The 27008-nt window shown below is 35.4% G+C and overlaps 1 protein-coding gene across 4 annotated transcripts in view; it reads right to left on the reverse strand.

Moving 5' to 3' along the window:
* The window catches only part of trappc8 (trafficking protein particle complex subunit 8), a 173322-nt gene that overhangs the window by 60056 nt on the left and 86258 nt on the right, over positions 1-27008 (reverse strand). For all 4 annotated transcript variants that reach the window (XM_056480723.1, XM_056480722.1, XM_056480721.1 and 1 more), the window contains 8 exons: positions 25236-25393; positions 20517-20950; positions 16898-17075; positions 13211-13307; positions 6872-6940; positions 2868-2926; positions 2578-2781; positions 1593-1694 (listed from right to left, as the gene is read on the reverse strand). In XM_056480723.1, the coding sequence (XP_056336698.1) occupies positions 1593-1694; positions 2578-2781; positions 2868-2926; positions 6872-6940; positions 13211-13307; positions 16898-17075; positions 20517-20950; positions 25236-25393 (1301 nt within the window). The remainder of the gene's footprint in view (positions 1-1592; positions 1695-2577; positions 2782-2867; positions 2927-6871; positions 6941-13210; positions 13308-16897; positions 17076-20516; positions 20951-25235; positions 25394-27008) is intronic.

A 27008-nucleotide genomic window follows, 5' to 3' on the forward strand; every position in this document is an offset into this window, starting at 1 on the left:
CAGTGGGTGACAACAATTAATTCAGGGTATATGCAGGAATCCTAAAGGTAATTTTAATATCATTTTAAGACGTTTAAAGACCTTCTCAGAAAAATTATAAGACCTTATCGCCACTTCAAGTTCTAATCAGTATCAAACCTTTTAACAGTTGTTAATAAACAGTTGTAGTGAAATAAATCAATGGAGCACAACCATGCACAGAACTCAGAGAAGCTAGGAAGAAAAAAAGCTTGAAAGAATAATTTTGCGGTTGTTTTCAGCGACAAGCTTCAGCCACTGTTTAAAACTCGTCTCTCTCCAACTATGAGTATGCAAACTTACATTTTCGCATTTTGCCATCTGTTTAAATCTGTTTGCCATCATTAAAACTTTTTAATACCTTTTAAGGGCCTTATTTTTTGTCCAGCAATGGAAGAAATCCTTCACAAATCTTGACAAAAGTCTTTTTTTAATTGGGTAGATCAATGGAAAATAAACAACTCCGTAGTCTCCGTGAATGTAGTGTAATAGTTTTTGGCCTATACAACAACTGTACAGGCCTCCAATAACTAACTAACTAACACACACTCACACACACTCTCACACACACACTCACACACACACTCACACACACACTCACACACACAGATAAGCTTCAAGGTCTGTCACCTCCATTTTATCTATCCACCAAAGAAACCTTCCAACCTTTTTCCTTTCCTAATGATAAAAAACTGTGCATTTTCTCCTCACAACAAGGTCAGGAGAAAGAAATTATTATTTTTTTCTTACATTCTCTTAAAGTGCCTTTAAACCATCCATGCTTGTACAAAAGCATCAAGGCCCTGACAAACCCAGTCACTTAAACACAACTTACAGCAAGAGTGTCAACAAATGCCCAACGAGAGTCCAATGCTTCAGCCATACCGACAGACGAACGCAGCCCTGAATTAAAAGCTCTCTGGCCTCTTTATGATGTGACAATGTGATCATTGGCTGACTTAATCAGAAAGACAAGCTTAAAAAGCGTGCCTTAAGCAGGCACTTCAGTGCTTTAGTTCAGTACTCAAGTGTGTTATCAATGCTTGAATTAATTGAATTCTGCCAGAGCCAGTCGGTTATGAATCAATTCAGTACAATTAATTTCCAGCACTACATTATGAGAGAGATAGACAGTTGAAGAACGAACTGGACTTCTGCGAGTTCAGTAAGACACATTTCTTGCGGTGTCAAATGACATACATCAAAATTAAAGACCAAAAATTAAACCACAAGGTCATTTTTGACCGACATTTGCCTTCCAAGGTTAATGCTTCTATGTAGTAAGAATCTGTAAAGTACATCTTTACGCAGGCAAGTTTTGTGATAAGAAAAAAAAAGGATGTCTGGAATGTCATTTCTGAGAGTACAGAGGACATTTTGGATTGTCGAGGAGGACACTTCAAAACAGACACAATTTGCTCATGTACATGCTTAACTGATTAATCATCTCAACAAGCCTTATCACAAGGACATTGATCTATCGCTCTACTGTTTCTTTATAGTGGCTGAATTTCTGAACAATCACAGAGAGTGAACAGCTTAAGAGAATCATTATGAGATCTTATGTGTAGTACCTCTTTCTGTGACAGCGAGCAGGCTTCTTTTCCAATAGTTTGCAGTGCAACATGAAGCTGTCCCTCTAAAATGAGCTGTTTGTTGTCCTCCACAACATATGCCTGCAATAAAAAAACATATGAGTAATACAATAATATTTGACCTTGTATTGTGAATCACAAGTTCTATGAGATGAAGGTGCAGATTTTGGATAAGCAATAATAAACATTGATATAAATATACATATATATACACATATACATACATACATATGTATATATTTATATACACATACATATATATATACATACATACATGCATACATACATACATACATACATACATACATACATACATACATACATACATAATACATACATACATACATACATATATATATATATATATATATATATATATACACACAAGACTTTTGTCTCAACAAAGTCAGACCTTACTGTCCTAATGAAATAATTAAAAATCAAGGCATGATCATATATTTTATTTTGGTAAAATAAGCGTATTCTAGAGGTCTTTGCTTTTCATATAAGCCACTTCTGATACCAAATGATCAACCAGAAGTCAACTTATTATTTTGTTTGTTCCTAAACTTGGATAGGCGACAAGACTTTTATCAGGTAGTGTATACATCTCAATGTTATTCTCTTTAAAAATAACTTATTTACTAAAGGAATTCTGACAGTTCTAAAACATATTTAATAACATGTTAATATGCCATTTTGTAAATGGTAAAATACTTCTTTAAGTGGTCCATTCAAATCCACAGACTAAAATTAAACTAACTAACAAACAAATAAATAAAAGCATTCTCATCCCCTCTCATCCCTCAATGAAGAAATAATTTCTAACAGTCCTACTTTTTTTTAATACACACAATGGAGCCTACTGTAAATATTGTACTGAAGTAGCAAAAAGCTATTTAAAAGACAATCTCTGCTAATCACTATGACGAAAACATTTAAACCCACAATCGTTTCATTGTACCTTCCAGAGGACGATGATGTCAAGCTCTACTTCGCTGCATTTTCGAACAATGCTTGTCACATCATCATCAATCCCGCTCTGTGGCGTGAGGCTCTGTCTCCTCATTTGACTAACACCGCCTGCAGACCCGACCCCTCTCCTGGGCTCAGAGGGCAAACCCTGACGGAAGAAAAAATCAGCACATGGAGTGGTGGAGCTGACGATCTACCAAAAGAGAAAAAAAATCAGGCTGAGTTCAGATGACGGTCAGAATTTGTCTGTATTCATGCGCTACTATAGTATAAGCTTACTTGTTCACTGCCAAGGTTAAGGTCGGCAAATGTGTATTTTCCTGCTGCATCTGAGGTAGCTGAAACATTGAGAACAAACCAACTGCATGTTCAATTGTTGTTCAGTATGTTGTTAACTACAATTTGCTGCATTTTCAGTGGCAAAGAGAAGCAAAGTGGCTTCTCTGGATTTATTCAACAAGGCCTTGTCAACACCTGGCATTAAAATGGGTTTTCAGTAAAATTAATCACAAGTGGACAATGATAAGTAAAGGGGTTTGAAATGTTTTTAGTTGTCCATTTGCATTCGATTCGACTGTATAGCTTTTGTTGTGTGAACGTACAGTACATGTGGTTGGATGTGTTCAACAGCCACTAAACACCACCTTTTCTCCACACACTGAGCTCATTTATAAACAAAGTGAGATGCACTGTAGAAAAGCACTGGAGAGACAGATTTAAACATTTTGTTGTTGATAATCGTAGTAAAAAAAAGCAGAATGTTCGCTTACCAGCCGCGATATGTTTAATTTGTTTCTTTTTTCATAAATAAATACGTATTAGAGTACAAATAGAGCAGCATCCGTCAACAGGAGTTTTTCTTAAGGTCTTTGTTAACGTTTGATTTAATGGGCAAAGTCTTTAAAATGCTTTAATATTATTTTATTTAAAACATCATTCATAAATGCAATTTAAGCCTCGAATACTTTGGATGATTGTTATTTTTGCATGATCAATTCCTGATTCGTTGTGTAAAGATTTTATTCAAATTTTTTGGAGAAGATTAAAATTCAAAGACTTAATATTCATCTAAAATATCTGTTAAATTATAATTATTTGTCATAAAACCAAAAATGTATATACATGTAAAACTGTAAAACAGAATGAAGTGTGTATTAGATGTTGATGAGAAATTAAAGAAAATCATATATATATTTATTAGTCAATGCATAAAGTATAGGCCATTCATTGATCTGGGGGTGTAATACAGAAAGTTTCTTATTTAAGGTTTTAAAGGGCACCTAGGTTACCCCTTTTTTCAGACTTAATATAAGCCTTTTGTGTCCCCAGAATGTGTCTGTAAAGTTTCAGCTCAAAACACCCATCAGATTATTTATTATAGCTTTCTGACGTTTCTGTTTTATAGCTCGTAACAGCTTGTTGCTGTTTTTTGTACTGGGCATTCAAGGCTAGTCCTCTCCGCCCACCGTTCCCACGTGCCTGTCAGTGTGCCTCAATTTCCTCCCTCAGACAACAGACAGACATAAACAAAAAAGATCTCAAGTAACGTTTGTGAGAAATACTATAGTAAGAACTTTATCAATGAGAATTTGATGCATTTGTTGTGGAGTTGCAACGATGAGTCAGACACCATGTCATTACAAAGTTTGCGTACACACACAGATACACACACAGACAGCACGCGCGTTTAGATTTGCAATGTTTTTGCACGCAAATGTGACAGGATATAGGTTTATATCCACTGCTGTACGGATATCTGTTATGTTAATGTACAAAATAAACCTGATTTAATGTCCACAAACCGGGATTGAAGCATCTTCTTTATAATTGTACTGATATGCGGCTTTGGTGATAAAGTAAAGCTGAAGTAATCGCTGTAATTCATTACAAACATGCACTGTTTTAAAACTTTAAACATGTAAAACTCACTTTTGATCACATTTGATGATGATTGATGATCCTAGCAAACTGAACAGATCTTTTATTTCCAGTTGCTTTGCGCACGACCTGTCTTGTTGATATGATTTTATGCATTACTACGGAGACACGTTAATACACAGCTGTCAATCAAATCAGTGGCGGGGGACCACTCTCATACGTCAAGTTTTTTTAAGGATCTGTAGTAAGGTGCAGTAGGTGACTGTCTTCAGAAACATTTTTTGTTGTGCTGGTTGAAAGTCTTTCACATCACAATAGTAATGATCAAGTAATGATCAAAATGTATTTATATGTATTTTTATATTCTGGGTAAGGCAAAAGACTAAAAAAACTTCATCCAATTAAAATTGGTCGGGGCAGATAATTTCCATAATTCTGATAAGTAGCCCAAACTGCCTGTCAACAAATGTAGATTTGTACAACTGTGCACCCGTTCATGCAGACCTGCCGAAAACAAATGCTGAATCAAAACCGTTTAAAATCCTGAATCAATATTGGAGTTACTTTTGCACGCTGGAGGAAGGATGACACCATGGCTGAAATATTTCTTTTAGACACGTAATGTTATGTTTTAAAACTATTTTCGTCACGCAAAGCTGATGTAGATTGTGTTGTTTTACGAATGGGTTATATGCACAGAAATGTTGTTCAGCCACTGAAATACTTAGTTGAAAGATTGATGTGACTATTTTCAGTTTCATAAGGGTCCTTTTACAGCATCGATAGTGTAGATTTTTATTTAGTTTAACAACAAAACATAAGTAAATAGCTCTATTCCGCCTAGGCTGCTTACTAAGGTATTTGTATATTCACATTTTAAAAGTTTTTTTTTAAACAATGACAACCTGTGACGCGGTCCCTATATTGTTTACCATGCTACTATGAATATTCAGCCTGAAATAGCATGCAATTATGGCTTAGTAAGTTTAACTTTGCATGCCGCCGGCCAACCACTAAGCATACAGTAGTCGCTTTAGGACAATGTGTGTGAGAGAGTGGGATCAGCGATCCTTGCATGAAATATTGCAAATTATGACAAGTTTTGCTTGCAACACAACTAAAAATTTGTTAGATATAATACGATATTATGTTTGGAATGGTAGTATCATAAAGTACTATAACGTTTTTTAACTGGCGAATGACATGATTAGTGGGTCTCTGTTATCTTTAATGTGCGCGTTCATGATTTCAGGAGGTGTGGCTTTGGACAGAAGAGGAGAGGCTGTGTTTCAAAGATATTATGCAAAACAGTTAGCATTTTGCATCACCTACTGCACCTTTAAGATTCAAAGACTTAGTATTCTACTAAATTATTTGTTAAATTAATGTTAAAAACCAAATATATAAATATACATGTTAAATCTGTAAATCAGAATGAAGTGTGTATTCGGAATATGTCTATTCATATATGCCTACACAATGCCATTTCATATAGCCTTTTATAAAGCGTTCAATTGATATGGGGGCGTATTGCAGAAAGTTTCTTATTTTAGGTTTTAACATAAGATATTATGCAGTACGTTAAATGAGGACTGTTCACAAAATTGTGTTTAAGGAAGCAAATCTCAACTTGGCTTGGGATTCTTATACTATCTTACAAAAAAACTGTATCTTCCCTCTAGTTAGCAAATGTTCAAGTTTCCATCAAGTTCGACAATCCACTCTCAGGTCTGTTATCAAGCAACCGACAATATGTGTGCAGTTAAAAAGTACAAAATATAAGATTAAAAAACGACAAATACTCCATATTGATCTCTGTAATACTGGTAGCAGTTTCTGTGCAAGGACAGTTGTGGAGTTGGTCACTCTGGTCCCCTGGGCTCTGCAATGGTTAGGGAAATTCCAAATTGAACCAAAACAAATCATTACAATTGGCTTAAACTTGGCAATGAAAATTCGGGAAATACAACCAGCAGAACTTTAAAAAAATATTGTGCCCCTGGTACTTATATAAAACAAAAAATTCTGTTTGAAAATTGCTCTAGTTTTTGCAGTACCAGATTGAAGGTTTATAGAAACTCAACACTCCCCACAGACCCTCGCTCACAAAGTGGTTAAAAAGCAGTCGAAAGTAGACTTTGAAGAGAGTAGATTTTTGAAAGTAGACACCTATTTAAACACAAGGAGTTAATGCTTAAGTGACTCCTTTGTCTATCTTTATATAGGTGTGAATAGGGCCTAAATTTCTGCACACCTTCTTACAGAGTAAACAAAACGGTCACTTTTCTGTATGTACATCATTCGTCCTTCCACCCAGCATTTTTTTTTCAATAACTGCATCAAAATACATGCGTGGAAAACACAAGTTAGGGTTTGTGTACAGGTGCAAAAACTGGAAGTCCCACCTTCCTCTGTTTTGCATCTGGAGGCTTTGAAGCACAGTTTCCCCCTCTCTCTGCTGGCCAGCTTAGTGTCTAAAAGCAGAAAAAGAAAAGGAAAAGACAAGAAAGATGATGAGCATTTATCATATCACTTTTTAGAATGTCTCTCATTGGCGCTCCCCACATGAGAGGCCCTAATACACAAAAACAGTTCAGATGTCAAGGCCATTTAATTAACTCTTCCAAAGGGGTCAGAATTTCAAAGTGCATTCATGAATACAGGGCACTTCAAAAGTTTTCCATCTTTCTTTAACTTCAAAGAAGAAGTTTTAATTAGGCATTAGACTATTTGGAAGAACATTTTTAAACATATCTTCATGTTCATGTCATTTTAATAAAGCAACTGGATATTTTAGTGTGCATAAAGGGTCACAATATACAAGTTTCTTTAAAATAAAAATTTTTAATCCATTGCTTGGGGATAAAACATGAAATACTTGAACAGAGTTATACTGTATACAGTATCTAAACACCCTAATCCCACACACAACTCTGAGAGAGGCGTTTAGATAAATATTTGTTAATATATGCTGCATGATTTCCACATAATAATGAAATAACTGCAACATGGAGAAAACAGCAGATGAGAGAGAATATGATCAGAGTTATATGGATATGTTTGCACAGGCTTAGCACTTCAGTCAAGTCGTGCAATGTTAATTCATATCAAACTTTACAAAGCAAGAAGCTTTTAATAACAATTACAGCCTCGATTTCTACTTTAAAGCAGCCCTCAGCTGCATTTATGTTGTACTCAAGTCTGACCTCAATTGGCTGAATAAAAGAAATTTGACAACTACCTGTTTCACCATCATTGAGGTTGTTCAAATAGTGTTTAAAAACCCAGAGTAATTTTTCCTTAAAAGTCTGCAAGCAGTTTCAAACTCCTAAAACAAAGCCTGAAAAATCATTTTCATATGCATAGAAAAAACTGTGCAGCGTTAAGTTTGAGAGCTACTGAAGAGTATTTAAAGTGAATAATTTAGCTTTCTTCACACAAAGTTATTCAATGATTTGAGCAATGATGACATGCATATTATTGTTTAATCCTTTCTGTAACCTAACCTCCTTAAAGTGTCAAGCAAGCAATTCTGAGTAATTTTTGATATACTCCAATTGCGTATGGTTATTGCTTGGACATGAATAATGCGGCCGTCGTTGAACTCCAGTGAAAAAATCTGTTTATATCATATGTGCAAACAATCCAATCCTTCCTCCAATCTTCAAATGCTAATTTCACCTTCATGCTCCATCAAGCAAACATCACAACTAACGAGACAACTTTTCACCAGAAATGTTCATTTATTTTCATTTGATTTCTGGAGCTGGGTAGCGGGGGCAGTAGTCTCAGGAGAGAACTCCAGACTCTACTCCGAGCTGCTCTCTGGTAACAGAGCTCCTCACCATATCCATAAAGGTGCATAAATGCCACGACTCATTTCGGTCACTTGTATCAGAGATCTTATCCTTTTGGTCATGACCCAAAGCTCATGACCATAGGTGAGAGTAGGAACGTAGATTGACCGGTAACCCGAGAGCTTTGCCTTTCATCTCCTTCTTTACCACAACGGAGCGGTACAGTACATTGACCACATTACTGCTGCCACTGCAACAATCCGCCTGTCAATCTTACGTTACATCCTTCCCTCACTCATGAACAAACCTGGTTTTCCGGGTTTTATCCCATGGAACCTAAAGGAGCATTGTGGGACCATCCTCCTGCAGGCCCACCATCTGCAGGGGGAGCCGTAAGGGGCTGGAGCATTGTAAAACGGGTGGTGGTCGATGGTTAGGACCACGACAACTTGATCGTCAGGCACAGAAACTGACTCAGAGAAATCTTGTCATGATTTACCATGCGACACCAGATCTCGTCACACCCCTTAACCATATGTGTGGGTTTTAAAGGGGTAGCTCACTCAAAAATGAAAATTATATCAATTTCTCTCCCTTGTGTCCCTTTTAAACCTCTGAGACCTTTGTTTGTCTTCAGAAGATCACAATGTGCTCCTTATACTGACACTAAGGAGAAGAAACTGTTGAATTTTTTGTGTGCATTGTTTTATATGCAGATTGATACTCAGATTGATGTTTTTTGGTACTTTTCTGGACTGTCAATTGAGGATTAGGAAGCTCTCTGATTTTATTTTTAAAAAATCTTAATTTGTTTTCTGAAGACAAACGAAGGTCTCAGTGGTTAGGAACAACATGAGGGTCAGAAATTAATAACAGCATTTTCATTTTTGGATGAACTAATCCTTTAAATAATATGAAGGTTAGTAAATGGTAACAAAATTTTCCATTTCATTGCAAAGCAAACAAGACTAAGCAGCCGTTGGAATAAACAGACTTTCAAATTAGTTATTAGTAATTCAAGCTCTATATTCTTTCACATCTTAAAGCTATATACAGAAGTATTCCAGCACCAACAACAAGGCAGCATTCTTCATTTGTTTGTAGCTGTAGGTCCCTCCTCGATCACCTCCTCAAATTAAAGTCATTCTGTTCCTTCAAATTAAAATCATCAATTTAAAGAGCATCCCAAAGGCTATGCAGCACAAACATAAAGCTAAACAATAGAAGCTGCTTTGCACAATTACACACTTAACAAGCAGACATCGATATAGTCTTGTTGTGTTGCACACATTGCTTTGAAGCCGTAACTCTTATCCACATATATTCACATTAATAAATTTATTATTTACCCATCTACAGCTGACACTACCAATTGAATGCATGCAATGAGATTCAATTTACAATTTAGTAAGCCACCGAAATGCATGCGACAGCATGTTTCACACACTCAGCACAATTTGAAAGTGACCTAATTTCATCTCAGTATTTGAGAGCTGCAGCATCACTGTCTGCGGGGGGGGGGTTTAGAGCACACGTTTCTCGCTCTTCGGGTATCAGCAGACGCGTCCCGATGACTCGACACAAATGCAATGTGACCCACTTTCAATAGGCCATTTAAGGGCTGCTGGTCATGGATTGTATCATCGTGTCTGTTCCCACTCCCAGCTCCTTTTGATACTCTTTTTGCCCTTGCTGACATCCAATCAAGTTCCTCTCCATTAATATTACCGGTGCTGGCAGTACGCATGGATTGAAGTAAGCAGATCACTCTTTGCACTAGCCTGTATGCTTTGAAGGGACTAAATGTGATGTTTAATTGTGTATAGATGTGATGTTGATGGCAGATTAACGCAAATATGGCGATTCATCTGTGAGAGACGTCCGTCTTGGAAAATAGAATTCCCATAAAAGAAGATGCAACAAAAATGAGGGCTGTCTGCGTGTCTTTAACATTATTGAATTCATTTAAATATTTAAATGGTCAGAAAAAGACAATCTGCATCCGTGTTGGGTAAGTTACTTCGAAAAAGTAATCAATTACAAATTACATCATTGCCATTGTATTTAAATTACTTTAATAATTACTCCGTCTGAAAGTAACTTAGTTATTCATTAGGTAATTGAATTACTTGACTAAATATAAACCAAAAATCATATCAATCTCAAAGCATAGATGATGGAACATTAATTGTAAACAACATATGCATCAAAAAACTAAATGTTTCAAATGAATGCCACCATATTTTATACATACCATTTACTGACATAAATTTCTAGAACATGTTGTTTCTTTAGCATGTTCGAAAGTCAGACCAAAAAAAACCTTTATTTTAAAAAAATGTAGTGAATTCATTTTGAAAGATATCTAAATTAATGCACACACACACTTTCTTTGCTTTTCTGAATTTACACTGACAAAAGTCTTGTCGTTGATCTCAGTTCTAAGAGCAACAAATAATAACTTGACTTCTAGTTGATCGTTTGGAAAAGTGGCAGAAGGTAGATTCAGATGAATCATCTGTTGAACTGCATCCCAATCATCACACATACTGCAGAAGACCTATTGAACCCTCATGGACCCAAGATTCTCACAGAAATCAGTCAAGTTTGGTGATAGAAAAGTCACAGTTTGGGGTTACATACAGTATGGGGGCGTGTGAGAGATCTGCAGAGTGGATGGCAACATTAACAGCCTGAGGTATCAAGACTTTTGTGCAGCCCATTACATTACAAACCACAGGAGAGGGCAAATTCTTTAGCAGGATAGCGCTCCTCATACTTCAGCCTCCACATCAAAGTTCCTGAAAGCACAGGATTGACCAGCCCAGTCACCATACATGAACATTATTGAGCATGTCTGAGGTAAGATGAAGGAGGAGGCATTGAAAATGAACTCTGGGAGTCCTGCAAGAACGCTTTCCTTGCCATTCCAGATGACTTTATCAATAAGTTATTTGAGCCATTGCAGAGATGTATGGATGCAGTCCTACAAGCTCATGGGAGTCATTCACAATATTAATTCTTTTTCCACTGCACCATGTCTTCATATTCTATACTGTACATTATTTCTGTTAAGTGACAAGACTTTTGTCTAATCAAAGTCAGACGTGACTGTCCTAATGAAATAATTAAAAATCAAGGCATGATCATATTTTATTTTGGTAAAATAAGCGTATTCTAGAGGCCTTTGCTTTTCATATAAGCCATTTCTGATACCAAATGAGCAACTAGAAGTCAACTTGTTGTTCCTAAATCTTGGAAAGGTGACAAGACTTTTGTCAGTTACTGTATACCTTAGACTAGTTATTGTAGTAAACTAATTTTTCAATTTTCTTTCACATATTTGTAAAGCATATGTAATTGTCTTGTTAAAAAATAAGCTGTCTTTTTTTAGTTAAAAAAATAGACTTAATTACTTACTTACTGAAATAAAATTATTTATTATCAGGTTTTCTGAAATTAATTTGTATAGAACTGTTGAATTTATATACAGCATTGAAGGCAAGTATAATACAAGTACCTTAAATAAACTACCTAAAAAGTAATTCCTTTAATTTTTCATCAGAAAAGTAATTTAATTAAATTGAATTACTTTGTAACAAATTACACCAAACACTGATCTGCATATAGTGTAAAGAAGAAATTTTTAAAGTTAATTTTTAATTGATTAAAAAATCATTAAGGAGTAAAAATGTTCCACAACATACAGTACAACACTTAAAAACGGATAGTTTCCTCCTCAAATAAATGTATATAATAAAACAAAGTAATTAAAAATATAGTTTATTTTCATTTAATCTAGTAATTTAATGGATGACAATCCGTCCAGTCCTTAGGAAAAATATCTACATGACGCAATCAGATACACAGCGACAGACACACATACACACAAGCACCACTATTATCACAGCCAGCACCTGCATGAAGCCTCTGTATTTATAGAAACCATAAAAAACTTGTTAAGCACAACGGAGAACAATCAAAATATTTATTATCCTCAGCTCAAGCCAAGAGCAAAGGAAGGAAGAGCAAAAACATTTAATTTATGAAAGATCAGCATTGACCAAAGGCCATTACTAGTGTGAATACATTGTGATATCCTACTGAGTTGAATTTAAGAGAAAAAAACTCCATCACACCTTATATAGGATCAATGGATTCACATGCTATTCTGTAAAGTCCACATTTCCTGCTAAAAAGTTTGATGTATGGCTAGATTTAGAATTATGTGGGTTTACAGAGACTAAGATTTTAGGGAAAAGGCTGTGGGTACATTTAACAGTGTAATTACGAATGTTAATTAATAACATTAATTACAGTCATGTTATTTAATGTAATGCGATGTACCAACATGTACACTCAAATAAGCAAAATATACAAGCATGTTGTAGCAAACCTTTGACTACATTTTAGTTATAGGGTCAGTTTGCTGCAAAATGTAAATACCATTAATTACATACTTCAGGGTACCCCGGGATCCTCCAATTGCAACTCAAGGCTTTTAAGACCGTTTTAAAAGCATTTCAAATGAAATTCAATGCCAACTTCGTACCCATTCCAACAAAAGCATGAGGGGAAAATGTCAAATCTGTAAAAATTTTGAACCCTATAAAATAATTATGTACAAGTGAGCTACTTGAATTAAATAAAACTTTTTATTTCAATTATCAGTAATATTTAATACATACGCAACAGCATTGTCGTCCACCCAGTAGCGAATATAAGGTCCACTGCTTACTTTGTCATCTTATTGAGACTCTCGTCAAACATGACCACAAACCCGTTGGCCTTATTGACCTGGTCAGTCAGTTTCTTTAGTAATAAAAGGAGCCAATCCGAATTTAGTAATAGGCATTTAATACTGCACCCCAGGTAGCCCCAGGAGAAATGAAAATGTCTGCTAAAAGACAAAAAGCATGTTAGCAGAGCGTACTGGAGAAGTCCTACCTCTCTCTCCCACAGGGTTGATGCACTTGTGCAGCCTCCACTGCCGACTGCTGCTAGACACCTGGACTATGTGGAACTCACGAACACCTGCTTCACTCTGAAGAAGAGAGAAAATTTAAATCAATCTCCACAGAAATCTTAGAGGTATGATTGCCTGGGACAAAGTCTAAGAAGCCAAGCCAACTTAATACGGCAATTTATGTGATATAAAAGTGTGCTCTCTAGACAAAAAAAGGAGAAAAGCATATGGGCTTCTGCAGGTTTTCTGAAGGTAAATTTAGGACTTTAACACCAACTAAAGAAAAAAAAGGGAGAAGGGGACAAAGAGAAAACAATGCAGCAATATGTTGAGAAATACAGTTGAAGTCAGAATTATTAGCCCCTCTGAATTATTAGCCCCCCTGTTTATTTTTTCCCCAATTTCTGTTTAACGGAGAACACATTTTCAACACATTCTAAACATAATAGTTTTAATAACTCATATCTAATAATTGATTTATTTCATCTTTGCCATGATGACAGTAAATAATATTTTACTAGATATTTTTCAAGACACTTCTATACAGCTTAAAGTGACATTTATAGGCTTAACTAGGTTCATTAGGTTAACTAGGCAGGTTAGGGGTAATTAGAAAAGTTATTGTATAATATGGTTTGTTTTGTAGACTATCAAAAAAAATATAGCTTAAAGGGGCCAATAATTTTGACCTTAAAATTGTTCATAAATAATAAAAAACTGCTTTTATTCTAGCTGAAATAAAACAAAAGACTTTCCACAAGAAAAAAATATTATCAGACATACTGTGAAAATTTCCTTGCTCTGTTAAACATAATTTGGGAAATATAAAAAAAAAATAATAATAATAAATTCAAGAGAGGGCTAATAATTCTGACTTCAACTGCATGTATAAGGTCTAGGGAGATGCACATAAAGAGTTGTATTTATACACGGTAAAAATCAAAAAAGTTAAAGTAACTTCATTACTTTAGTTACTCCGTTACTCCGTTTGAGGAAACCAATTGCAACAAACCATTTAAGTTCAAAAACGAATCCTAATGAGTACTGTGAACTTAATCCATTTGAGTAAAAAGCATTTTGAGCACAGTAAAACCCAATAAATGAAGAATACTTAAACCAATTGAGTCCTGTAAAACCCAATAAGTTAAGGCAACTCAAACCGTTTGAGGAAACCAATTGCTACAAACAATTTGAGTTAAACTAATCTATATGAGTACTTTGAACTTACTCCATTTCAGTTAAAGTAATGAGGTATTTAATTAACTCATTACCTTAAACACAGAGTGAAAACTCTTTTCAAATGAGTAGAATTAACTTTCAGTCAATTTCGAGTTAACTACACTCATTTCATTTTATAAAGTTGACTGTTGGGTTTTACAGTGTAGCAACATTTAAAATTCAAACAAATTTATCTGAATTAAAATTTTAAGGTTGAATATCTTCGATAACCACTTGAGTGCAAAACAAATCTTTTACCTTCTCATCAGAGCCATTATATGTAGTGAAAAGTATTCATACATATCTTCTTGATATAAATATTTGCCACATAATTTGAATTTCATCCCTTCAAATGTTTAGCAGTTTAACTATAGTTTATAATTAGTCTCCTATACATATATGCATCCCACAGATTAGAAATAACAGGGATATCTGTAATTATAAGGTACAAACACTTTTCAGAATTTCCCGAATGAAGTTGTAATATAGCTAATTCTCGAGCCCAAAAATGATCATGACTGCAGAAATTTTGCTTGTGCTTCACTTTAAAATAAAACGCATGAGAAAACTCTTTTTTTGAAGGCCTTAGTTCACGAAAAAGCAATTTAAGGCTTTTTCAAGCCACACAAAAACCATGATGACACATTTGGTCCTGGTTCATGTGGCATTCATACACAGGTTTATAATCTTTAAAACTGAACTCAATAATAACAATAATAATAATGATTTTTTTTTATCAAACAATGCTATGTGCTAGACTGAATGCACTTGAATGCTGTATGTGCCAATTAGGGGTGTAACGCATCACAGTTAATTCATACAGATCACAACCCACGATTCAGAACACATGTGACCCCGCGGATAATATTTTTTTTTACTTGCAGATTATTTCTAAATTTGTAATTATCATAGAGAGATCGCCTCTTGTGTCTTCAAAACACATTTATGAAAGCATTTAAGATTTCCTTTAAAATATAATGATGAGGGAAGAAGTTGTGGTAGGTTATTCGGGATGTGGTGGGTTTCATTAAAGGTGTTTCCGTCACTACTTGTTTGGCCTGCATTCAATGTAAGCTGAACAAATAATCATTAAAAGCTCGGGATCTCACCACCCAAGCAACATAAATTATAAATGATGGTGATTTGCATATGTTTATTAATCCTTCAAATCGCTGCATTCAAATCTGTGTATGAAAAATGCAAAAATCAAAAAAAAAGATTCAGTCTCTTTCTTGTTACAAACAGTCAAATAACACAGAAGTACTGGGATAACAGTTTTTTAGATAAGATAAAACCACTGATGTTTATGGTAAAGATTAAAATCACCGTCATATGCTCAAAAATGAAAGTTGTAGTCAGCAATTACATTCTTTAACCTATAGGTGGTTGAACAACCAGCCAGCAAAAAATAAATAAAAAATTGTCAAAAACAATACATCTAGCAATAAAAGTTTTATGAGTGAAAAACTAAATCATTTATTGAAAATGAGACTAAAAATAAATATGGGTTGTACAAATGATAATGTTAGATTTCTACATTTAGCATCATTATCCACAAAAGTGTTAACAGTGAATTTTTCACATTACTGAATATTTTACAATTTATTTTTATTAAGCTGATTATTTCTTCATTTTATTTTTAATAAAATGACAGGTTCTAAGTTCTGTTTGTTAAAACCAAGTTTCTTGCAGTACTGTTTTTGAAATGAATGGAAAGCAAATTACATTTGTCTCCTAGCTTTTTTGGCTGATCCGAAAAAATGGTCCAATCATTAACTAAAAAAAACATAACGTGATCCAAACCGTGAGATTTGACCTGTTACACCACTAATGGTAATAACATGTGTACATGACTCAAAACAGCACCAGAACTTCCCTTCACACAGAAATTTTTTTTTTTTGACTGCTGTAGTAAAGTATGACTATGACTTGACATCTATGATGAGAAAAAAGTCAGTTTAAGCATTCTGTCCTGTTTATAGTAACGTCTTCTGACATCATGTCCTTTTTTTAGAGGGATAGTTAATTCTGTAATCATTTACTCAACCTTCACTTGTTTCAAACCTTTTGAATTTCTTTCTTCTGCTGAACACAAAAGAAGATATTTGAAGCAGACTGGAAACCTGTAACCATTGACTTCCATAGAATTTTTTTTTTTTGTGGAAGTCAATGGTTTAAGGTTTTCAGCTTCTGCAACATATATTATTTTGTGTTCAACAGAAGAACACATTTTTAACAGCACTTGAGGATGACTAAAAAGTGAGTAAATCTTCATTTTGGGTGAACTATCCCTTTAAATAATTCATTCATTCATTCATAAGATTAAAAATACTTTCATATTGTGCTTAAATGTATATCTTACAGTGATATATTGTGCCAAAATGAATTGTACAGCAGTTCTGTGTCTTGACTGTGATGAAACATGTGCCAGTTCGTTAGAAAGAGCTCACCGTATTAATGTTCTCCACATCCACAAAGACCAGCATGCTGGTGTTCTTCTCCTCTCCACCTCCGGCCTCTCGTTTCTCTCTCTCTCTACTGTACAGCGTGTTGCTCTGGCTGGCCGTGGCTCTGACGCTCAGCGATCGACTCGCACATATAAAAGCAGTGTGTCGAAGGACCCGGTGACTACAAGTTTCAGAGAAATGAGGATGAGTCATTGGAAATCATGCAGCAATCGAAAACCTCACAATGCTGTTACAGGCCAATTAGTCCTCTTTAAACCACAGACAGCAAATGTTCGAATGAAAATGGATTTGTGCTATTTGATTATGAGCCACTTCAGAGAGCCCCCCACAATTGCACAGCAGCAAATGAAAATTACAGAAAATGAATTTTTCACTGTACACAGTGAATGTGCGTCTTTTTTCAATGAGAAAAAGACATAACCGGTACCGGTAACCACTGACATCCACAGTAGGAACCAAAAAAAGAAAAAGAAAAAATTTGGAAGTCAATAAGCAGACCTCAATTACTTTCTCATTTGTTTTGAATACCTCTTGTTCTTAGCATGATGTCTAGCTTTTGAGGATCTTTTGATCCTATTTACGTGATTTCCTGATTGAGAACAGGTGTGGCAGTAATTAGGCCTCAGTGTAACTAAATAAACAGAACTCAGGTATGATAAACCAAAGTTAAGTTATGTTTTAACCAAGCGGCAACCTCCCACACCCCCTCGTGAAGCAAATAAGGATGTAACTGAAACTGCATTCATGCTCCATAATAGAGCAAATTTCTATTGAGCCCACTGCTAAAATGGCCAACCTTTACAGCAGAAAAAAAAGATGTTTACAGCCTGGTACAAAGAAAGTTTTTGGTTTATATAGCTTATATAGCTACCCTTCATGACAACTGTGAGGGGGTAAATTTTTTTATAACTCATCCGTTTAATTTCTATTAAGTATATTAATAGATTAAGTCTTATATTAAGTCTGCATAATTAAGGGCGTGGCCACTTGACTGACAGCTAGGTCCCACAGGTCGCCGTCCCTTCACCTCAGCTGATTCCGGGTGATTAGCTGCTGAACTCTGCATATACATCGTATTTTTGTTTTGTTTTATGTGGCTTTACACAGTCAATTGCCTTTTGGAATTATTTCTTACAATTATCAGATAATGTGGCATGCTGTGTGCACTTTATTGTACAAAACATTCACGTGGCCTCCATTTTCCAGATGAGTGAAATTATATACTTATACCAACTCCATAAATGTATTTGTTTTATTTAAGATCAGTTATCATTTATAGTTTTCGTTAGAACTGTAATGCACTGCAGAATCTGACAGATTGATTAGCTGTAGTCAGGTTGTCATCTGACACATTGTCATACAGTGTTATGCCTGGATTTTATCAATAGCCTTGCATCTACCAACACACACTACTTTATATTTGAAGTATTTGGAAGTAATTCGCGTTTTCCCTCCTGTAGAAAAATGTCATAAGAACAATTTTAGTGATTCAATGTATTACAACAATGTTTTTAAAAGACTAAACACTTTATTGATAAAGTATACAACCAAGCACATGTGGTCAGAACACAAACGAGTCGCAGGTAAAACATGAACGTGCCTATCCCTTCTAACGCTAACAGAGTCTAGGGGTGTGTGGGACTGATCATGGCTGAAAATGAGTGAGCATTAATGAGTGAACGTTCTGGTGATTAATGCAGTAATCTACCATGCAACGGAGGATTCTCGGCAGTTTGTTAATGAAAGGATCAGAAAAGACTATTGATGTATGGGACTTAACAGAGCTTAACAGGAACTTTATCAGTACACAGTTCATAGATCAGTTCCTTCCTCCATTTCACAAGTATAAGCAAGTCCGATTAAAATGGTTCCCTTCTCTAGCTTGCAAAATTTGTATTCAATTGTGTTTTGTTACTTGTTATCACTTCATGCGGCTTGTACAGTCTCTGTATTGTACTGTTAACTCTTTATATTCTCATATTGCATCTAAAATCACGTTGAAAACATGACGCATGCTGCTTTGTTTACGGATTTCATTGCATTTGTGAGCTTGCAATCCTCTGCCATTTGTCGTTGCTATGGCCACCATCAGCTGTTCCTACACATCTGCGGTGGTCAAGTTTGGCACTTTGGCTCTCTCTCGCTAAGGAGGGGTTTGAGAACAAATGAATCGCTGAACGAATCAAATGGGAGTCATTGCGATAATTAAGTAAAAATAAATGCAAATTATAAGACAATTAAAGTGTTTTTTGACTTTGCACACATATCAGCCTGTTGTTGAAGACCCCCGAAACCAAAATATGACCTTTTTAAATGCATAATTAAAAAAAGAAAGTAGTAAAGGGGCAAACATTTTTTCACATCACTGTGTGCACAGGCTTGTTGTATTTTTATATAGTCACAAAGTCCGTCTACTGGTCTGGCATGCATTATACAACATGTGTAAGTTTGTTTTGACTATGCTGTTGTCAGTGTACAACATTTTTCAAAGGTGGAATGGAAAAACAATACATTAATTTGGAGTAAACTTTACTGTAGCATAATTGTTAACGTCTTACAATGCAAAATTCAAGAAAGAAAATTATGAGGCTTGTATTAAAATCCAAATGCAGACAAGCAACCAAACAAACAAAGCATAGTCTTTGAATAACCCAATATTAGACTAAATCATACCTGTCAACATTGGGATGTGAAAATAAGTGAAAAAAAGAAATTCCCCAAATTACTAAATCTGTTCATCAGTTGAAATGGTCAGTAATGTTTATTATTATTATTATTATTATTATTATTATTATTATTATTATTATTATTATTATTATTATTATTAACAAAGGATAGAATAAATAGCATAGATTATTATTTAATAAATTAAACAGTAGCCTATTAAAATTAATAGCTATTATAAAGAAATTGAATCAAGTTATCAAATCTCATTAACTGAGATTTGCTTCCCTGTTTAATTTAAACAGTGCACAGATCTGTAATGAAAGCATTCCATTTCATTCTTAATTTTTTATGCTCATTTAATACTAAATTCTTTGTGTTTAAAAGAAAAACCACCAAGATAGACATGTTGATATTATTATTATTATTATTATTATTATTATTATTATTATTATTATTATGTGTATATGTCTGTTCAAACGCACCAAAACCCAGACTTTCACTCCGCTTTAAATGGTGTGTACAGATTTCGTTTGGGAAACATAGTCTATGTATTACTTTGGAGCTTGTCTGAAAGTCACGCACCGCTACATGAACCTACTGTTTTGAGAATTGCATAGGAGAGGCAACGGCACCTGTAATGGAACGGAGGGGAATCCCACAGTTTTTTTTTATTATTTCAAAGTGTTTTTATGCCTAAATAAAATGAAAGCACAAAACAGATTCACATTTAAGAGCAAGGGGCGTCCCCTGGTGGTTCGGCGGTATGGGATGCATATAAGGAGGATCGTCTCGTTAATGTTTATTGCCAGCCTTCATAGAAAAATTTAAATTACGGCAGAAATGCGGGAAAATACATTTACGGGATGATAGTGGAATAAAATTATAAAATACGGAATCCCATGAAAAACTAAATACAGTGTAAAATGTCATGTACCTGAGTTTGGCGGCCTTCTCTGTACTCTCATAGTAAAAGAGGAAGTTGATTTCATGAACACCCTCTCTGTCGGGTCCTCTGAGCCACAACGGGATCTGTAAGGCGTCCCCTGGTCCCAGAACGCCTCGGGATAGGGGGATCTCAGCCACCATGGGCCGGTCAATGTTGGAGACCCCAAACGCTGCCGGAGACACGAGCGAAACGGAGGCCTGTGACGGCGCTGTGGCCACAGTCTTGTATGCAGAGCAGTGCTCGGCTGCTGTAGGGGTGACGGGGGTGAGGTCAGAGGTGGCGCTCCCGAACGTAAAGAACTCCGGGTGAGTGGACGCTACTCGAAGACCCGTCAGAGGAACGCCACTCACATTCACAAATTCCACCCACGCTTTACGGATCTCACCGCATAATAAACCAGTGGGGAAGTTGATGAAAAAAACCTGCGTGGAGAAACAGAAAAAGTGATTACAGGGTTAGGTTGCTGTTTTGACTATTTCTTGTTAAAGAGACAATTCATTCAAAATTGAAAACATTGTCATCCATTTACTCACACTCAAGTGGTTCTACACTTATTTGCTTTTCTTTCTTCTGCTGAATACAAAAGAAGATAATCTGAAGTATGTTGGAAACCGCTAACCATTGATATTGCTGGAATACGAATTTATAAAAAGTTAAATCTAGGTTCCAACAAAATAGTTTATAACAAAAAAAAGTTATGTACATTGAGTTTTTCATTGTAACTTCTTTGAAAGAATGAGTATGGCAGCCCAAGTGTCATAACCTCCTATAGGGCTTGAGTGTCTACATACGTGGACAGCACATTTAGCTCTTAAGTGGCTATTTAAAATACTTTGAATGTTTTAGATGGTTACAGACATAGTGTCATCCTGCAACTGTTATGCAACATATGAGATGTCCCAAACACAATATTTAACTGTCCAAAATGTGAAAAACAACTGTTTTTACTCTCTGATAGTCAAAGCAAGTTACAAAAATTCTATGTTAAATATGCATTAAAAAAATCAGGAAAAAGTGTTTGTAAATTCGGACTACGACTCCACATATATGGACATAATTTTTCTCTAAAAGTACATTGTATCAAAATATGATACTTAGGTTTTTATTCTAATTAGGTTCTAATAAGTCCAAATAGCAAAGAAAAATAAAAAATGCATGTAAAAAAAAACACCTTGGACAATAAGAGGTTAAGACCCAGACGTTTTTTCTTAGCAAAAAAGGTGCAAAAGCATCAGGGTGGGTAAAACATTAGAGTCTGAACAAGACTCTGGACAAGAAGTTCAACTATCCACTGCATTTACATGCTTTGCTAAAGTTGCCAGGACAGTTTATTTGCTCAACCTCTAAGTTTACGCACTCACCGGCCACTTTATTAGGTACACCTTTTCAACTGCACGTTAACGCAAATTTGTAATCAGCCAATCACACAGCAGCAACTAAATGCATTTAGGCATGTAGACATGGTCAAGACAATCTGCTGCAGTTCAAACCGAGCATCAGAATGGAGAATAAAGGTGATTTAAGTGACTGGTTGTTGGTGCCAGACGGGCTGGCCTGAGTATTTCAGTAACTACTGATCTACTGGGATTTTCACACACAACCATCTCTAGAGTTTACAGAGAATGGTCCGAAGAAATCTAGTGAGCGGCAGTTCTGTGGGTGCAAATGCCTTGTTGATGCCAGAGGTCAGAGGAAAATGGCCAGACTGGTTCAAGCTGGTAGAAAGGCAACAGTAACTCAAATAACCACTTGTTACAACTGAGGTAAGCAGAAGAGCATCTCTGAATCCACAACACGTTCAAACCTTGAAGCAGATGGATACAACTGCAGAAGACCACACCGGGTGCCACTCCTGTCAGCTAAGAACAGGAAACTGAGGCTACAATTCGCAGACTCACCAAATTAGGACAAAAGAAGATTGGAAAAACATTGCCTGGTCTGATGAGTCTCAACTTCTGCTGCAACATTCGGATGGTAGGGTCAGAGTTTGGCATCAACAATATAAAAGCATGGATCCATCATGCCTCAATGGTTCAGGCTGGTGGTGGAGTGGTGGATATTTTCTTGGCACATTTTGGGCCCATTAGTACCAACTGAGCATTGTGTTAATGCCACAGCCTATCTGAGCACTGTTGCTGCTTTGTTAGACTACTTGTAGACTTCTTGAAGATGCCTGTTTGATTGCAGCACAACGAGCACATTCTCATTAAAAGAATTATTTTGAAGACAAGAGTCTTCTGGTTTTTGCTTCTGAGTTTCCTACAACATCCATAGTAGTGACAAAATAACACTATGGAAATCGATGACTGCTGCTACATTCATCAAATCATCAAATGAAAATAACTAAAAAAATAACACTTATCAGGTTAGGAATAAGTGGAGGGGTGAGTAAATTACGACGTAAATAACATTTTGGGGGTGTATAATGTCTTTAAAGTCGGCTTGAACTGAAATTCGCTGAGACTTATTTCAGTATGTTGATGTACTGCAGAATATTGAGTAGGGGGTGGGACTTTCTTATTGCATATCTTTCCCTCATAGCAAACTGATGGTAAGAGGGGCGTGGTTATGAGTATTGTGGCTGAAGCCATCAAACTGACATCAAAATGAAAGGACCGCTACTTCAAGTGGAAAAACAAATGGTCAGACTTTAATTGAAGATTACCAAAATATTATTTTTTTCCCAATGGATTAACTTTATAAGATTAAATGTTCACCTAAAAAGTAACTATTTGCACTAGCAAAATAAACATTGTGTATTTTTATTTCACTTGTTTCTGGGTCCAAGACCCATTTTTGAAATTTATTTAGTCATATCACACATTAAAATATTTTATAAAATCATTGTGCACACTATTGTCTGGACTTGATGCATCTCCAGTAGGGTTGGTAACATTTGGCGTTATTTCGATACCGGTGCTAAATCGATACTTTTAAAACGGTACCGGTGCCAAAACCGATATTTTTTAGCCACAAAATTATTTGACAAAAAATAAATAAATAAATTCATATATATATATATATATATATATATATATATATATATATATATATATATATATATATATATATATATATATATATATATATAATTTTTTTATCATTATAATTGAACAATATAAATATATATTTATAATAAGTTTAAAGAAAACATCAATTCATATTTTATATATTTGAATTGCATTAAAATATTTCTTTTGATCATTTGTTTGTTAGCATGAATGCAAGATTTGCATTATGCTAATAACATTACATTAGCTTACTACTAACCTGTGGAAAGGCTGTCATCAAAATCAGGGAACAGCTTTTTTCTGGGTTTAGGGCTTGTGACTATTTTTATATGGACATCAGTGATCTAATGATTTGCTTTAATCTGAATAAAACAATAATATGATTCAGGTGTTTACATGAGTTGCTTTTTGAATGTTACATTCATGATTTCCATTTACATGTTATAGCACATAGATCCATTAACGTCATTGTGTCACCAGCCTATAAATGTTTCCTCCGCAGTTTGTGTCTGTGGTCCTTTAAGATAATCAAAAATCACTGTTTACGTGGTAGACTCTTGATCAGAGTATTGTCTTAATCATATTACAATCAGAGTATTGGTGTCCATGTAAACGTACTCACTGAAAGTGCCAGATGATGTCACAAGCTGTCAAAGACAGTCTGTTCCTCACCTTTAAGTTGATTCCATGAGCCCTCAAATTTCATAAGTTTGACGTGTTTCCCCCCTTACACGCAACTTTTGGAAAGCATCTGCTGCATGTTGGTGTGTCAGAATTCTTGTTTGTAAAATATAGCCATACTTTAGCATGCCTATTTTAAGCAAATTAGATGAATGCAATCATGCATGTTGATGAAGGGAGTAGCTCACCGCATGCGCCGTACTGCGCACTTTGCCTTCTATAAGTAACAAGAACAAACGCCTGACATCACTGACTGTGTCCGTATCCCTTAAAGCTGTTTAGAATTAAATATTTAGAGATGGTGTGGCACAACACATACTTATGTGTGCCTTTGATGCACCCCTTGATGCTTCTTACGTTCTTGTCGCAGCACCAGTGGCACCGGAATTAGGCACCGAAATTCATATGCTGATTCGGTCCGGTGCATACCGGTTACAAAGGGCACTGGGTTTCGGTACCCAACCCTAATCTCCAGACACCAAAAATTAAACTAACTATTAAAGATAAATCAGTGTCTAAACATCTGAGATTTGGCACACAATCATGATTTTCAATAGTATTAGAGCACACTGAGTTAATATTAGTACTTTTTTTTTCCTTCTAACTTCTGATTGTTTAGACCTAAAAACTGAGACGTGACGTCAGACTTAAGCATGAGTTTGATCAGTAAAATATGAGTTTATAAATTTCAATGCAAGTCAGTGGTTCAGAACATTCACAACATTCAAGTCAGTGATTCACAACCCTCATTGTAGACTGCTTATATTAAAATGATATTTATCAACCAAGAATGTGACAAATCAGACTGGAACAAGATCTTAATATTTTTGTGCCCTTTCATATATCAATCATATTTTGAACCAAATGCACTAGCATTCAAATAATTGAATTTTATTTTTTTATCTCTTACTTAATCTGATATTGTTTGATACTGATATTAAATTGATACTGATATTGAATTTTATTAAATACATAATAAAAACAGTTATATTTTGATAGGTTGAGAAAAACATACCTCCAGTAAGGGCATGGCTGGGGTGATGATGGGGTCCAGACGGCGGTCTGGTCCATATTTGACCGAAGTCTTTTCTTCTTTGGTCACATTGAGTCTGGGCCCCTGGATCTCCAGATTTTGCTGTCCGCGAACACACATAACATCACTGGCCAAAGAACCTGCAGCACAAACATGTCACAGTTACGATCAAATCACACTAAACACACTTAATTTCAGTGAATTACGGCCTATTTGGCCCAAAAAATAGGGCTGGGAATATGTTGCATTGCCATTAATAAACCAGGCCAGAGGTTCAAATTTTTACTTGCCTGGTCATAAGTTTCACTAGCCCCACCAAAAAAAGAAGTAAATAGCTATTTCTTAACCAAATATTTCAAATAATATACCAAAAGCCAAACATAATTGTATACATACACTTTTTATACAATTGTATGTATATATGTATGTATATATGTATGAACTTTAATTTTTACACCCAGATATGATCACCAAATTTAAATCAGAGGTCAGACTCTCATACATAGCCTCATGTCAAGTTTTATAAAAATACATCTATTGAATTAATCTATTAAAAAAAACGTTTGCTAGAATGATGCATTATAGGTTTACATTAAAGAGAGAAATAACTGATCATGAAGCAGATCAATGTTGATATTTCTTTTAAAGTGCAGTGCAGAAATGAACAAAACAACAGGCCTAATACAAAACATTATAAGATGATCATATAGTAATTTCTGAAAAATTTCCTAACAGATAAACAGATAATAGATAAACTCGTTAATATTCCAGCATGCTTTCACTTTCATATTTGACATGAAACGCACATTTGCTAGTAGGAATGACATCCGACCCTACTCATAATTCTCTCTTCATATAGCCGTATATATGGCTATGACACAACCATAATGCACTGTGATATAAGCTGGTTTGTTAGTTTGCTGGATTGTTTGCTTCAGAGTTTGTTTCAATCGAGCTGAGACCACCTCATTCAGGTGATCAGAGCACGATTCTGGGCAAACGAGAAGGTTCAGAAACAAAAAGCACCCTATTTTCATGCAATTGACAAACAGTTGTAGTCAAATTAAACTTTAGTGACAAGTCAGCACTGGCCCTATCAGGCCAGTAACAATCCTGTCTACTGTCCCGAGCGTCTCGTACACTGGCCCCGGGCCAGTCCCCTTATTGTCGAGCCCTGTGAACCATTTCTTAGATTTTCAAAATGCATCGTGATTCTCACTGGAAATGATTTTGAGTTTAGATGTTAAAGGTCCCGTGAAATTAAAAAAATTCGTTTTAGATGTTAGTTTCAGTCTGTTAGTCTTCAAGGATATCTATAAGCCAATGTGCTCCAAAACAGTGACAAAATTTGTGTTTAGAAAGTATAAAACTGATATTAGCCTCTAAAGCTTGCAGTTTTGTCACTTCCACCTAAATCAATCAACCTTTTTTCTTCGCGTCACCTCATACTTCTTCAAATCTTGAACAACCAAATGCTCTCTGTATCTGACATGCCCCGCCCACTTCAAAAAGTTTCTCGTTTGCTTTTCATTTGATGCACTTGATCTCAACCATTCTCACTGGCAGAGCTGTCTTACGCTATTGGCAGTTTATTAAAGGGGGAAGAGATACACTCTGTCCCACCCTCTTTTGAAATTACTTTAAACACTGAATAAGAAAAGCACATTTCAATGCACTTCACGGGACCTTTAACAGCAGATGGCGCTGTAAGCTAGATTTTAACCATATACACAAATACAAAAGAATAAAAGTTGC

This window comes from Danio aesculapii, chromosome 20, assembly GCF_903798145.1.
Source record: "Danio aesculapii chromosome 20, fDanAes4.1, whole genome shotgun sequence".
Lineage (NCBI taxonomy): Eukaryota > Metazoa > Chordata > Actinopteri > Cypriniformes > Danionidae > Danio > Danio aesculapii.